At 55.3% G+C, this 15310-nt stretch overlaps 2 protein-coding genes across 2 annotated transcripts in view; both read left to right on the forward strand.

Moving 5' to 3' along the window:
• Nucleotides 1–1997: 1997 nt before the first annotated feature.
• On the forward strand, nucleotides 1998–4942 carry NEU2 (neuraminidase 2). The gene is made up of 2 exons (XM_026041595.1): nucleotides 1998–2201; nucleotides 3837–4942. The coding sequence occupies exons 1-2, from the start codon at nucleotides 2001–2003 to the stop codon at nucleotides 4773–4775; spliced, it is 1140 nt and encodes a 379-aa protein (XP_025897380.1). The 5' UTR covers nucleotides 1998–2000; the 3' UTR covers nucleotides 4776–4942.
• Nucleotides 4943–9086: 4144 nt separating this feature from the next.
• Nucleotides 9087–15310, forward strand: part of INPP5D (inositol polyphosphate-5-phosphatase D) — a 37511-nt gene continuing 31287 nt past the window's right edge. The window contains exons 1-2 of the mRNA XM_026041608.1: nucleotides 9087–9220; nucleotides 12667–12730. Of these exons, the coding sequence (XP_025897393.1) occupies nucleotides 9087–9220; nucleotides 12667–12730 (198 nt within the window). The remainder of the gene's footprint in view (nucleotides 9221–12666; nucleotides 12731–15310) is intronic.

A 15310-nucleotide genomic window follows, 5' to 3' on the forward strand; every position in this document is an offset into this window, starting at 1 on the left:
CAGGGCAGCCACAGGTCCTTTGTTTTCCCTGCCTCCCTCTTGGCCAGGCCTGTTGGAGGCTTCCCTGGAGGCAGCAGCCGGTCCCAACCCGGAGCACCGGGACACGAGGCCCAGCGGCAGCAGGCCCGTGGTGCCAGGAGGGGCTAGGGTACCTCCACAGCGTTAGGAAGAGACTGGCTAATCTCTCTTTAAATAGCCTGGAAATGCAGTGAGCTCCTGTAACGGGAGCTGCGAGGGCGCAGCCAAGAGCAGGGCTACAGAAATAGCTGGATCCAGGCTGCGAGGTGCCGTGTGGCACCGGGAAGCTCTTCCCTTCCCTTCGTCCTGCTGCGGGGAGAGCTGAGATCAGCCCCTAGGAATGTTGCTGTTAATAGCAGTTCTGCTGTGAGGTTTTGCTTTTCTTTTCCCCAGACCGCTGCATCTTCAGTGCCGGAGAAGAGGGCGAAGTTGCCCTTCTGAGGCAGATCCCCCTCTCCAGCAGCCTGCACCCCGCTCCAGGCTGTAGTGCTGGCTCCAGCTAATGCAGCGCTTTCTTTTTTGGATCAACCAAACATCCCACTGATATTTATAGCATAGGAAAGGTGAAAGCGAGGAGTATTGGAGTGTTTGYTATATAGCTGTAGACTTGGACCAGAGCATAATGAGGTTTTCCTGTGTTTGGAGGCCAAACTTAACTCATCTAAGCTGTCCCAACTCAGTAACCAGCACTGCAAAGAAAATGTTATCCAGTTTATACAGTTATCCTGGCTGCTAATAACATCTTATCTTCTCTCTTGTAAAACAGAAGGGTGAAAGCTGCTCTCCAGGTAGATACCTGCACCTCCCCTGCTGCTGCAGAAGCGACTTCCATCCTGCCTCCAGCTAGCCCCAAATTAGCAAGAGAGCCTTTAAGAAGGTAAGGATCTGACGCACGGTCAGAGCCGCTGCAGAGCTTCCCAAGACAGAGTAAATGGGAGATCCTGAACAAAGAGCAATGCAAGTTTTGCCTCAGCAGAGGTAGGAGGCATTTGAATTTCTTACTCATAGTGTATTGTCATCTTCTCCCTGCCATCCTGCCCACTCGATGCGTCAGAGATCTAAGGCTTTTTTTTTTTTCCCTTATTATTTATTTTTTTTCCTTCCTTGCTGAGCAGAGCATAATCAGGCCTTCAGCCTCTGGTGCATCATGTCAAAGATTTTTTTTTGTCGATTTTTTTTTTTTTTTTGAGATAATTCCCCTGAGCCCCTGGGTTTTTACTAGAGCAGAGGAGCTCACGGAAAAGGTTTTCTGCCAGAGAAGTAGGGCAGTGTGGGCCAAGGGGGAGGAAGAGGGGCTGTGGTGCAGGAGCGTTGAGCCAGCTTCCCTAGGGTGCCCTCACGTTGGCTGCTCTTGTTCCAAAGTACCTGTGGGAATAAGGAGACTCTTGCYTGACTAGGTGTCACCCAACTGCAGCTCCTTGCAGTGGATCACTTTGTTTTCACGTCCTGTAGGGCCCCTCGGAGCTCTTGTTCGGTCCTTTGGGTCACTGCTTAGTCCTGTGGGTCACTGCTCTGTTGCTTCAGGCAGGCGTCTGCCTTCCCCTTCCTCTTACAAATCTGGTGGAAATTCCAGTTCTGAGGTCTAACTCACCAGGTCCTCATCCTGCGCTCTCAGACCTCTGAGCTCCTGATGGTTGACTCCTTCCAAGTGGCACCACTTAAATCTTCTCAATTACAAACTAAAGCAAGAAGAAATCTGGTCTGTCAGTTTTATTTAAAATCCAAACAAACACAACAAAAAAAAAAAAAGTCAGTTTTTTCATTAACAGTCTGGCCTGTGTTGTGTGCTAGGGCATGAGTCCTGTTTGGAAGGACAAAAGGAGAAAGTGAAACCAAAAGGAGTAAAAATTGCATTTCAGTGCAGGACAGGTCACCTTGGGCCAGGAGACACGGAGCAGTGGAATCTGCCGCAGCTAGTCTCAGCTTTGCTTGGCCAGGARTGGGTCCCAAAGTAGCTTGTGTCTTCTTCTTTCTCTAGCGCAATGGCTTCGCTTCCCATTCTGGAGCAGGAGACGTTATTCCAGACGGGCACGTGGAGCTATCGAATTCCAGCCTTGCTCTACCTGCCCCGTTCCAGCACCGTCCTGGCGTTCGCCGAGGAGCGGGAGGATGTGGTGGACGAGCACGCCAAGCTCATCGCCGTGCGCCGAGGGGTGCACGACCCAGCCTCGCACCACGTGCAGGTACCTGCGTGGGGAGCGARCGGGGGAGGCGGCACCAGCACCCTGCTCCCCTCACCCCAAAGGCGCTGGACGTGTCTGCACCCCCCCGCTGCAGTAAATGGCTGTGCTTCTCCCCAGATTTATGAGTCAAACACTGCCTCCRCGTAAGGCAAGTTCATTATGGTAGACACCCTTTTGCTGTTTTCTTGAATTCTAAAAGTCCTGTGGCTACAGCAAAGATGTAGAGGAGGGACAGAAAAGGGGAGCGACAGGAATGGTGAGCAGTGAATTAGCAACCAGTGCGCTTTATTTTTTTTTTTTTTAATTTCATCCTTTTAGAACTATTTTCTGTGTTTAAAGGACAATTGAGAACAGCTAGTCTCCCCACACAAGAGCATCGTCTGGTTTCTCTGTGCCAGCGAATTGGCTACCTTATTAATCCACAGGTTAATAATAACAGTTATCTTGCTGGGTGACTGGGGGTGGAGGATACTCTATTTATAATCATTTCTTACAATTGAAAATGCATTCATGTTATTTAAAACATATATATATTCTTCTATTCCAACCCTTAGTCAGTAAGTGGCTGTCTTAGACTATGGACTCTTAAGAGTTTCACAGAAGCAGCCTCAGAGCCCACCTGCACTGTCACTTAATTCAGGTGCAATCCTCTCTAATTCAGTTAAGTGGAGCTCAGCTGGTCATAAACGTGGTAATTTCTGTTCATGCAGTAGTTTCTTAAAGTAGGAAAGTTAGATATTCTCCCCCAGAAAAGAAATACTGGTTGAATAGGCAAAGATAAGACATGAGCAAGAAGGGCCWACTGCAAGACGGGGTAGAAGTGAGTCAGGGTAGAAAATCTGGTTTATTTGCTAAACCAGAAACTCTAGGAATAGCTTTTTAATWGCAACAGAAGGGAGAGGAACAAGATGTGTTGCATGCTGCTGCAGATAAAGAAAGACAGAGGGGCTGGGGGAAAGGTAGAGGTGCTCTGCCGCTGCCTTGCAGTGTGATGTGCACCAGCTCAGGGCCCACGTCCACTCAGGGCTCTCTAAAGCCTTGAGAGCAGCTCCAGCACGATGCTGCACTGCCAGAGGAGAGGCCGATTTGCCCGTTGATCAGAATGGGAGTGCAGAAGCTTCAGTGGGAGATGAATCCACACCCAGTGTACTTGCAAACGACTGAGCGAGCTGGCCTCCTGGGAAGCACTGACATAGCACAGGGATTGTAATACTCTATTTTGACCACTCTGCCTGTCTGTGTGTCCACATTACATGTACATRTGTAAATGTGAATTTCTGAAGATTCTGCTACTATATATTTGTGCACAGTGTCACTGGACACAGATCTTGTTGATCTGTGAGGAGCATCCGCTCCTCAGTGAGTGACAAATAGGAAGGAGATCAGCCCATCTATCTGGTGAAATGATGTGCATGAGTGCAGTGCTATCCAAATAACATCCATTTATTTTCATTTACCCCCTCATGATGCCAATATATCATCTTCTCACTTGTTGCCCTCTTCACTGACTTGTTACTTCTCTCTTGTTCTGGTGCTTCAACCTGTTATGTTTGCCCAGGCGTTCTCCCTCTGTCATGTGCATTTACTTGTGACCTTGTGTTTCACTCTTGCCTCCCTTCTCATGGGCCTTGCTAGTGGAGCGGGATAGAGACCATCGACAGTGCGCAGCTGAAGGACCACCGATCCATGAACCCCTGTCCTGTTTACGATGAGGTCTCGGGGAAGCTCATCCTGTTCTTCATAGCTGTCCCCGGAAAGATCTCCGAGCAGCACCAGCTCAGGACAAAGATAAACCTGGTCCGTCTCTGCCAGGTCACTAGCTTGGACCAGGGCCGCACGTGGAGCGCTGCCCAGGATCTCACCGAGGGCACCGTTGGCAGCGAGTACACGAACTGGGCCACTTTTGCGGTGGGGCCAGGTCACGGCTTGCAGCTGCACGACGGGGCCCGCAGCCTCGCCATTCCCGCCTATGCCTATCGCATCCTCGGCCGCGAGCAGCGCCTCTCCCCTCACGCCTTCTGCTTCCTCAGCTCKGACCACGGAGCCACGTGGGCGCCGGGCAGCTTCGTGGAGGAGGAGAGCGCGGGGGAGTGCCAGCTGGCGGAGGTGCGCAGCGGCGGCCGGCCCGTGCTCTACTGCAACGCACGGAGCAGCGCGGGCGCCCGCGTCCARGCCGTCAGCTACAACTACGGCCTGCACTTCGAGGGCGGCCGGCGCGTGGAGGCRCTCGTAGAGCCTCCCTCCGGGTGCCACGGAAGCATTGTTGCCTTCCCGCCTCCCGCCAACGCCAGGAGCCAGGATAGCTGGTTGCTYTATGCCCACCCTACAGACCCAAAGGGCCGAAAGGATTTGGGAATCTACCTCAACAGAAGCCCTTTAGATGCAGCATCCTGGACGAAACCAAGTGTCCTTTTCAAGGGTCTGTGTGCTTATTCAGATCTGCAGTATATGGGGGTGGGTCCAGAYGGCTCGCCCCTCTTCTCCTGCCTCTTCGAATTCGGGACTCACCAGCAGTACGAGAAGATAATCTTTGTCATGTTCACTTTGAAGCAAGTCTTCCCATACACGTCATGAGCATTGACCTATTCAAGATCCCTCAGAAACCATCTTTCCTCATACTACTACTTACTCTCACTTCTCAGCTTTCAGCAAAAGGTTTTTCTTACTCCCTTTTTGCCCTCATTTTGTTTTCGGTTTGTGACGTCTATAGATTATGAAGTCTATTAAACATGCTGAAACTAAAGATGTTTGGATTCGTTTTCCTTTTTCTGCTCTGCCTTCTCTCCTCTGTCTGCCTTCTCAAGCATCTTGTGCTCAAGACAAGCATGGCTTTCACACAAGGCTTCTCATCCTGGGCCTCYCCTGGGCTTGATGAGAGCTGCACACGCAGACAACGTGCGGACTGGTGGACTAGGGAGGCAGCAGTTTTGTGCTGACCCAGCGGTTCCCCCTCCACCTGCAGATGCCTCCCTCATGAAACTGCAGTGACTYGGGCTAAGGGCCCTCCTTCTGGCCAGCTGTGCTTGAAGAGGCCGTTTTGAGGCCTTGCTGCTCAGGCAGGACGTGCAAAGCTCCTGTCTTGGGATGTTCCCTCAYGGTCCCATCGTTCCTTTCCCAGGCAGCGACAGCGGGATGTGTGCAGGCAACAAGCAACATCTGGGGCTGAGCTAGTAGCTTTGCTGGTCTCCAAAGTGCAGGATCGGGACAGGTCTGCAGAGGGAGCTCCCAATTTGTAGTCTGGAGGGGAAATAATTGCTGCTGCTCTTAACACAAGTGCTGAGCTATAGCCCGTGGAGAAACTGCTCTTAATTCTGGCAGTGCCATGGCTTAAAGGTATGGTTCTTGCAGCTGGAGGCATTCCTGGCCCGTGGGGCAGTGTGTCTAACAGGTGTGTTGATCTGCTTCCCATGAAGCGCAAAGGCACGAGTGGGAGAGGGAGGGAGCCTGGCCAAGCCCCGGGCAGCGTGAGAGGGCTCCAGCTGCAAGACTTGACGRAATAGCTGGATCTTCAGCAGGTTCCTGAAGGAAATGGCCCCAATTTGGGTGAGAGAGAAAGCCTCTTCTGAGGCTGAGGTGTGATCTAAGAGGATGTATTATATACTGTTAGGAGACGGTGTCCAGAAATGAATCGCTACCAATGGAAACGCTTGAGCAGATGGTGTCAGGAAAGGTTTGACCATGTCTCTGGCCAAGATTCTGCTCTAACACTCGGTCTGTGCTTGCTCACCACATGCTATATGCTGGCGTGTGCACATCTAGAATAGCGCCAAGCGTGCGTTTGCTCTGTCGATGAAGGAGGAGGGTCCCTGATTTTCTCACTCCTCCAGGTTTCTTGCAGGGCACGTGGAGCCRCTGTGTGATGGCAGAGAAGCACTGCTGCAGCCCACACGACCGCGCTGTAACTTGCCAGGTCCTGCCCAAGCAGCAGGTCAGTAACACGTTGGGCTGGAGCAGCTGCAAGGCACCGAGCTGCTCGCTGAGCACGACTTGCTGGGTATCATTCATCTGCTCTTTTGATGTGGGCCAGGTTCTAAATGCGCTTTTGTGGCCAATAGCCCATCACTGATGCCTGGGGAGGGAGTGCTATATTTAGACTCTTGCGTAGCAAAGCGCTGCCCTGTTGATTCAACTTCCCTTGTCAGGCAGACTTGGGGTTTGCGACATCAAAATGCCACTTATAGCACTGTTCATCTGGCCCGATACACTCTGCAAGCTGAACGCGTGGGATTTTGGGGTGGTCTGGAGTGATGCTGCAGACATTATGGACCTGCTGGTCCTTCTCAGACCGCTGAAGTTACAGCTGGCTGGTACAACGTTATCTGTTCATCTGCAGCAAAGTCAGGTCAGATGAAAAATGTTTACTGTGACGCCTTAGAAACAAGTTAGACTAATGTCTCAAAATAGAGATGAATGTGTGCTTGGTCTGCAGGCTGCCAGTACTGCAATCCTTGATTGTCCAACATTGAAATGTGTCCCGGTTCCCTGTCTGTGGCCTCATTCTTTGAGATAAATTAAAATTAAATATTGCTGCCACTGAGGTTACCTAATAGATTCTGTTGAGTCTACCTTGGATTAGCCTGACAGYGTTCGCTATTTGGCTTTTGCTTTATGACGGCAGCCCTTGCGCGATGCGTTGTCCTGACCATGGGATGACGGTATCTGCTCCTCTGAGCGGATCCTGTCCCTTGTGGAGACCAAGGGCTGTGCTTGCTCCATTTGCAGTGTCACCACCCGCAGCATGTTGCTCGATACATAATGCAGGGCACAGATACCTGCTCCTCCTTGATGGCAAGTGTTGTAGCTCCCCTCTCAATAACCCCTCTCATATCTTCTTCCTCAGATCCACTTCCCAGCCTCTTCCAACACCAGCACAGATGGAGAGAGAATGTGTGGTGTAAGTGTCTGCTGGACAAGAGCCATCCCCTTCTCTTTGCAGGATGGGGTCGGGCACTGGCTCTGCTTTGGGAATCAGGCTGCAGGTCACTCAGGACCGCGCAGGAGTCTGTCCCCTTTGTCCGACGCTTCCCATGCTTGCCGCAAGAAAAGCAAAGCAGATGCAGTTTCCTCCTCAGGCAGTGCTGTGCATGAGCGTTAGGGATCACACAGCTGGTTTAATTCATGCACCAGGGTTCATCTTTTGGGCACCTGAAGCTGCATTTTCAGGACTAAGAAATCCCTGCAGAAATCAGCCTGAACATCCAAACCACTCGGGTTTGGAGCCCATACCCTTGTTCATGTCTCCAATCTGAGGAGTCCTGGGCACAAGATTCATGCATTTGAAGGGAATAACAGTAGCTTGCAAAATATTGAAGCCAGTGGAGGGCTGCATGGGAGCAAGTATTACAAATCCAGCTAATGAGTCTTGCAGCTGCATAACAAGGCTTGTAGCCCTCTGCTACCCTCTGTGAATGTGCTGCAGATCAGCAGCAGCTTTTTGAAGGCAGTTTCATTCCAGCAGCTCTCACCTCGTGCAGCAGCAGCCTCTGTTCTGCTCCATACATGGCTCCACTGCCTGGAGCGCGCCGCGAGGCCGAGCCGGGCACCAGCGTTCCCAGCAAGAACAGCGGGCAGCGAGGGCTGCTCTGCTTCTTCCTCCAGCTATGCCAGGTCACACGCCACGGGTGGGACTGTCAGAGCAGGTACGTGATCCCCTTGGCACACGCAGCTGCTCTTCCCAGTGGGGAGCGGGATTTGCAACCCGGCTGTAGCTCACAAGAGCCTACGGTGACTGTGCACGTGGAGCTGTGCGATGCCTTCCAGCACCCGACTTGTGTCCAGTCACCTGAATCAAGGGGAGCTGGTGGCCAAAGCCCCRCGTGGGGCAGAGTGAGGCTGCGTTAGGGCAGCGGGGAGTGCCAGGGAGGCGCAGGGATGAGCGCTGCCCTCCCTGTCTCATCCTCTGGATTTTGAGGCTGCTCTGGCCTGACGCGCGGCAGTGGGGGCAGTGGTGCCGCCTTCCGTGGCAGCCGGGTGCTTCCCCAGGCCCTGGTGGGGAGCTCTGYGCGGGACAGAGCCGCCTCTGCGCTGCTGGGGCCCTGCCCGCGCTCCTGTCCCTGCGCGGCCGTGCCAGCTGCCCGCACGAGTGCTGCCCTGGTGCGGCCTCCACCRCGGCAAGGCCTCCACCCTGGCACAGCCTCCACCGCGGCGCTGCTCCACCACGCAGCCCAGCGAGGCACACATATGGACATAGAAAAGGGAAGTGAAAGCCCCCGGCTCTGCCTGCCCTGGTGCAGGTGACCGCCAGCATGACTCTGCCCCATCCCACCTTTGGGATTTAGCTTAGGAGAGACCTTCGGATCCGTCTGGCAGTAGCCACAGGGAGCTTTGGTCACAAACTCCCAGGCAAATCCACCTGAGGTTGTTCTCCTGCATGGAAACAAACAGGGGCAACTTTCAGGGCCTCTTTGGGAGGGCCATGCAAGGCAGGAACGGGGCAGTCGGTGCCGAGGATCCTTGTGGCCAGGGATTTCTGACCAGCATGGGATGTGTCCATCACAGAGGAGCTGCAGCGCACAAGACAGACGGAAAGATGGAGATTCAGAGGGCCTCGTAACAGATGAAAAAAGGGGCAGGCGCCACCAAAGCCTGTGGGACTGAGTCAGGCAGGACAGACCGTCCCTGAATGGGACTCGCAATGCGGGGCATTACGACACGGAGGTGGGGGGACAGTCGGGGGCCAGGGCTGAYCGCTGGCTTCACTTGCAGTGACAGCGGGGGCTGCGGGAACGCGTCGCGCCCGTGCTCGGGCCGCGCGAGCGGAGGAAGTTGTCCGTGGCCGAGTTTCCTTTCCCTCTCTGTGCTATTGAAACAGGAAGCCGAAGCAGCTCGCTGGGTGCAGAGGCGCGCGGGCGGCTCCACAGCTCCGGCGCTCCGGGCGCCGCGGCCATGGATCAGTGCTGGTACCACGGCAACATCACGCGTGCCAGGGCTGAGGACCTGCTCTCCAAAGTGGGCAAGGATGGCAGCTTCCTCGTGCGCGCCAGCGAGTCCATCGCCTCGGCATACGCGCTCTGCCTGCTGTAAGTACCGCGCTGGCCCGGYGCTCTGCCCTGCAGGAGCCCGGAGCTGTGTGTGGGGTGCAGGAGACCCCGCGGGGTCGGGGGGAATACCCTCGTGCAGGGATGGAGAAGGGGGCAAGCAGCCAGACCCAGGCGCGCTGGCGCCTCCCGGCCCGGCTCCACGAGGAGCAGGTGCCTCCCGGCAGGCCCGAGGGAGCAGGGCCCGCGGGGAGGAACAAACCAGCAGCTGAGGTGAAATGTGGGGCACTGCAGCGCGGGGACCCTCCATGCTCGCCAAGGTGCTCCTAACACACCACACGTGCAAGCGGAGCAGAAAAGGTGGGTGCCGCAGGGGGGTAGCCCCAGGGCAAGCAGGAGCAAGGAGGGACAGTTGCCTCGCACGGGCTCGGTGGCCACGCTGCTGGTGCAGGAGCGTTTTTGTGCAGTATCGGCCGTGTCTCTTGCTGAGTGGGGTTGTACAAGCCCTTTGACTGGTGCCGTAGCCTCTGTGAGCCCAGGTGGGCACCTCGGCACGGCGACAGCGGGGATTTCGTGGAAAGGGAAGGGAAAGTGCTGTAAAGATGTCTGCCACCGTGTCTTTGCATAAGTTTTTCCATGGTAAATGTTTATGCAGCCAACTTTGAAAGCCTTTTGTGAGTGGAGAGACCCGGGATCAGGAAACAGAAACAATATCATGACCAGGATTTTCTGAGCCGGGAGCCAAAGGTTGTGTTCTTGAATCCCGCCTGAAGCGCTCGCAGGAGCAGTTTAATGAAAGGAGCGGGGAGACGCAGCCTTGTCCACCGAGCGGGGCCGGCCCTGAGGAAATTGGGAGTACAGGGCCAGCTTTCTGCTGGCAGCGGTTTGCAACTGGTCTGCAAAGAGACAGGGCTGAAGTGGGGAGGAATGACTTTTCCTTGCRAATGTCACCTTGACAAAACAGCAGAGCTCTGCCGGAGCTGAAACCACCTGTGAGGACGTGTCAGGTGCAGCAGGTTATTTATCGACTGGGAGGTGTCTGAAGTCTGAGATCTTCAGTCACTTCTTCAAAACCAGGCTGGAAAGAGAGGGCAGTTGCAACTCGGGACTGCTAAAGGCTGTTTCACCAGCCTGGCTCATGCTGACATTGAGAAAATGTGTGTGCAGAGAGGGGAAACAGAACACCAGGGAACTTACTCTGAGAAAAACCAGTATAATTTTCCACAAAACTGTAATATTTATGAAGCAGGTGAACCTGAACGCAGCCGAAGGGCTTGCTATGTGTGGCTTCACCTGGCAGCAGGAAGCCGCGGGCGCTGGCAGCGCGGCTCCAGGGCGAGCGGGCCCGCGTGGGCGCAGGCCAGCAGGGCTGCAGCTGCAGGGCCCTCTCCCGGCGCCCGGCCTCCCTCGGGAGCCGCGAGCAGCGGCGCTGGGCGCAGCGCGGAGAGCGGCCGCGGAGCCGGGATCGCTCCTCCCCGGCACCAGCGCCTCTGCCCGCGCTCACAGTGGCCCATAAAAGGCAAGAAGCAGTGTCATTTTCCTCTTCCTTTTTGCTTTCTGTGCCTGCACCGTTTGACTTCACRTTTTGAACACTAGAGCTGGGCCCTGCAGCTGCCCTGGGCAGGGCTGCCTGGGTCTACAAGGTCAACTGCTTGGCTTAGGCGAAAGGCAGCACCTGGAGAGGCGTCGCTCCGAGGGATCCGYAGTGCTTGTCCCTGTTCCCAGCTCAGCAGCAGCCTTTCCTCCCTCGCTGTTCCCTGGCTCCTGCCCGTCCTCAGCTCGAGGCCCTGTGCTGGTGTGAGGAGAGCGGCCTCCTCGGGCCATGGGGAAGGGTTCGGGGGGTGCTGGTGGTGCCGGAGCTGCCGTGGTTATCGGCCTCAGCATCTCCGTGCACACATTGTCTCTTGTCAGCTGCACGGGTGCTTCTGCACAGCTCTGCATATCGGCGGGAGGAAATGGTGTAAGAGAACTGCGCTCGCAGATAAAAACAAAACCGATGCCCTCCCTGGGGCTCGGCCCCAGCAGGCAGCGACTGGCCATGGCGGGACCAGCACCGCTGCGGCAGCGCAAGATGCTCCAGATGGGCCCCGAGCTCCCATCTGTGACTGCCTGCTGGCAGCATCCCGCAGACGGGGGAAAGGGTTGTGAGATGGTCCCACGTGGGGTGGCGAAGCAGCACCGACGCCTGGGAGCAGCTGCAGTTCTGCGCCGTTCGCCTCAATGTCACTGAGAAGACGGAGGCTCCTACGCATGTGTGACCAAGTCCTCCAGGCACCTCTGAAGAGCGCGTCTCCGCTGTGTGAGCTTCCACCTCGCGCGGCTCGTCGGGGCTCCCTGCGCCGGGTGGCCCGTGCAGTGCCGTTCCGAAAGAGTTGCCAGGAGCCCAGGGCAGCCGGCAGAGACAGGAACAGCTCCAGCTTCGTCTCTCCCCAGCTGGAGGGCTGCGTGGCCCACACAGCACGGGGTGCCATGGGTAACGGGGTGCCGCTGTCGCAGGCTCTGCGCCTGGATTCCCGTGCTCCTCTCAAGGGACGGGGTTAAACCAGTCTGTTGGCTGAGAGCCTCGTTGCCAGGAGTGCTTTAACAGAGCGCTTTGTGGGTGACTCGAGAGGCTTGATCAATCTGTTCTTCACTGGGGAAAAAAGTAAAAAAACACGTTTTCAGCCAACACTTCTTCGGCAAGTGCCATGGAGCACAGCGGCTGCTGAGGAAGGTCGAGCTTAGCTGCTAAGGAAGGTCGAGCTTAGCTGCTGAGGAAGGTCGAGCTTAGCATGTTCCTGCCCGCTCTGCCCTCCCCTCCTTGGCCCGGGGCTGCTGCCTGCGGGGGCCCTTCGGGAGCCAGCGTCTCCCTCTCCTCTCACCAGTAACGACCTGGTTGTGTCTAACCGGCACAAGATGCTCTTTGTGGCTTATCTCCTGGCTCGCGTGTCCCCTGCGCATGGGCACGGGGCCGGGGTGGCCGCTCTTACTTTGTGCTGGCCGCTTCGATCTGCTGCGTGGAGTGTGTCCAGCACTCCAGTGCCGCGTGGTGGTTTAGCTGCAGTCTATTCTTTATTTTGTTTTGTTTTCTTTCTCCCCAAGGCATCTACTAGCCCTTTGCTTTACTCATTCATTGCTGATTTTGGGCCAGTGTCTTTTGAAATTCTGCTTTTTCATTCCTTCCTGAGACGCCCACTCTACTGACAGCCGGAGCCATGTGGTGTTTTCTCTCTTTCCGGCTAGGAGCCGAGCTGAATAACTCCCTCCGAGCCCGCGTCTGATATCACGTTTTGCAGTGACATCTGCAAACGCGTCTCGGTGACTGTGAGCACTTCAGGTTCATGGTAGCTGGTGGACACAAGCAAAATAAAAGGAAGTATTTAAAGCCTGATGCATGAAGTCACCCCTCAGTCCTGGAGTCTTCCACTACCTTCTCCCCCAGGCAAGGGTGTCATAAAGCAATTCCTTCCTGAGATGGTCTTAACCACCTTTTTTCTGCTCTATTCCAGCTTCCGGAATTGTGTTTACACCTACCGGATTCTGCCTGACAAAGACAATAAGCTAATTGTCCAGGTAAGCTGTGCTCAGCCCGCTGGGTTCCACGGAGGAGGAGCTGGGGTTGCTCGCGGTGCMGTGCCGAGCTCCAGCGCCGTGCCAGGCCCTGCCACGGTGCAGCCTTCGGTCTGTCTGCCACCTTTTGTGGAGTGGGAGCGTCCGCCGCGGGAATCCTCCTGCCTCGGGAGGCAGCTTTTCATCAGTGCTCGTGGGTATTTTCAGCTCCAAATCATGGTACAGTTCACCTGCACCCAGAGAATGCAGGATGATTTGCACTCTCAGGATCCTGAAGGGAGGGAAGGAGTTTCAGACCACCTTTTTTTATTCCTGGAATGCTGTGGGATACGGAACAAGCCACTTCCCCTTTCCCGACCCTTTCTGAGCTCTTTCACGTTTTCTGAGCTCTAGGGGTAGGCTTCCCTTTCCTTTTCCAGTGCAGGCCTGGCCTGGCACTGGTGGAGGGGTTTTTTTGCATTTTGCCATTTTTCATGGTTTTTGCATGGTTTCAGGTGTTCCAGGTCAAGCTGTAGTAGGAGAGGTGCATATTTTTTCATTCAGAGTTGCATATTTTTGCATTCAAGCTGAAGAAAAAGGGATTTGTTTGTGTCCCTCCAGTGTTTTGTCGCGTGCCACGTGGTCTGCCCTGGGTTTCCGCACCCGTGCTAGCCGTGCAGTGGTTATCACAGCAGGGCTGCAGCCCTTCTCACCTGCCTCAACTCAGATCAGACCAGGCACATGTCTTGGGGTGAACCGCATATGCCAGTCTAATTCCTACAGTCATAGGTGACTTTTTAAAATCTCTCTCTTCTCCCCTTCTCTTCTGGGACTGCTGAGTTTTCTTCTGCTACTGGAGACTTCAAAACAGGCCAGCAGATCTGTGGCCGGGGTGAATCAAACTCGCATCCTGCTGATGGAAGCCTGCCTAAGGAAGGGGGAGGAGTGACCCAAACCCTTGAAACACAGGATCCGCTAGAGCAGCTAGAGGACCTTCTCCTTGGGCTGAGARCACTTAGTCCCTGAGGTACCCCACAGGAGCCATGGGGTGCCATGGGGCACCCAGCCCGGGACACGTTGCCCACTGTGCAAGGCGCTGGTTTGCTCCTCAGCGTGGTGCAGACCGAGGCCCTTGCAATGGTAACGTCCCCTCATCAGGGGCTCCTGTTCCCATTGGACCAGCGGGGAGCTGAGCCCCRGTGTGTTCAGGAGGATGTGGTTACCTGAAGTTACTTGAAATAGCCCTCACAAGGTCATGCCCCAAAGACTTTGCCAGGATTGGGTGTGTGTGGTATTCAGTTCCACGGCTCTGCTAGGTCCAACGTGAGTCTCAGCTTCATCTTTGGCCCATCCTGTCCTTGCAGGGGCTCCTGCCTGATGGCTSTGAGGGGTATCCCCACATACCCCACACAAATGCACTAGCACTGGTGTCCTGTCCCCAGATCACAGCTGTGTAGTGAAAGCTGTGACCTCTGCTCCCAGCTGAGCGCTACCTCCGCAGTCAGCGGCCAAGACAGGAGTCTGACCCGCGTGGGCTGAATGGCCCTTGGCGGGTCCTGTCTTTCCCTATCAACCAAGAGCCGGGTGAACCTCTTGGGCTTGATGCCACCTCTAGGCGGGCTGAAGTTAGAAGAGGAAAATGCCATCACAGCTCATGCTTGTTCAGCGCCTGCTGAGGCTGCCTGAAAGGTGCGGGGAAGGGAGAAGGTGCTGGAGCTGGCTGGTCTGGAGAGGGGACAGGCACAGGGAGGCGCGGGCTCGCTCTGAACCTGTGCAGCTTCATCTCGTTGGTTCATCTCGTGAAGGCTTCACAGCTTGTGTTATCTCTCAGCCATCCAGCAGTCACTGCTCACCGGCATCTCGTCACTCGTGAGAGCACTTCCCAGGTGAGGCCTTTATTGACTGAGGAGTGCGGGGGGATATTCTGATGGGCCTGTGCAGCGCTGCAAAATGGGGCCACCACCAAAGCTGCCTTTGGTGAGAGCCCCGGGGGCCGAGGCTGGTGTTTACAGGCCAACGCTGCGCTGGGTGCTGCGGGTGAAGCTCCCTGGGAGCCGGGGCACTGCAGGAAGGTCCCGGGGCTCCACACCAGACACAGCTCACGTGCTCTGCGCTCCTGCACATCCTGGCTTGTGGGCATAGTCCTGCCTGTTTCTCTCCAGGTCTTAGGAAGTTCTGCCCAACTGCTCAGTGCTTCCCATAGACCTGCTCCAATGCTTCAGCTCAGCCATGCAGCACTTTGTTGAGAGAAGCAAGCACGGAAAGCTGTTTTCTTCTGGCATTGCGTGAGGAACGGCACAGAGGCACAGAAAACACAAGTGTTTTTAAAGTTTCTGCCTTTCTTCTGCCTTCTGCTTTGCCTTCCCATCCTCGCTCCCYGACTCTGCGATAGAAGGAAGCGGTGGGATGTGGCGTCCGGCAGCTCGCTCCATGGGGAACACGGGGGACCTTCRTGTGGCAGTTCTGGGGCCAGGTCATGTTTGTGTCGAAACCCACCATTGTCACAAGGGATTTATGTTATTTATATGGAGTACTATCTATATTTACCGTTCATTGCACAAGGGAGGGTCTGGTCCTACTTACTTGTAGGTCTTTACTTGCCTG

Source organism: Nothoprocta perdicaria, unplaced genomic scaffold (genome assembly GCF_003342845.1).
Source record: "Nothoprocta perdicaria isolate Ctin4 unplaced genomic scaffold, notPer1 scaffold_289, whole genome shotgun sequence".
Taxonomy (NCBI): Eukaryota; Metazoa; Chordata; class Aves; order Tinamiformes; family Tinamidae; genus Nothoprocta; species Nothoprocta perdicaria.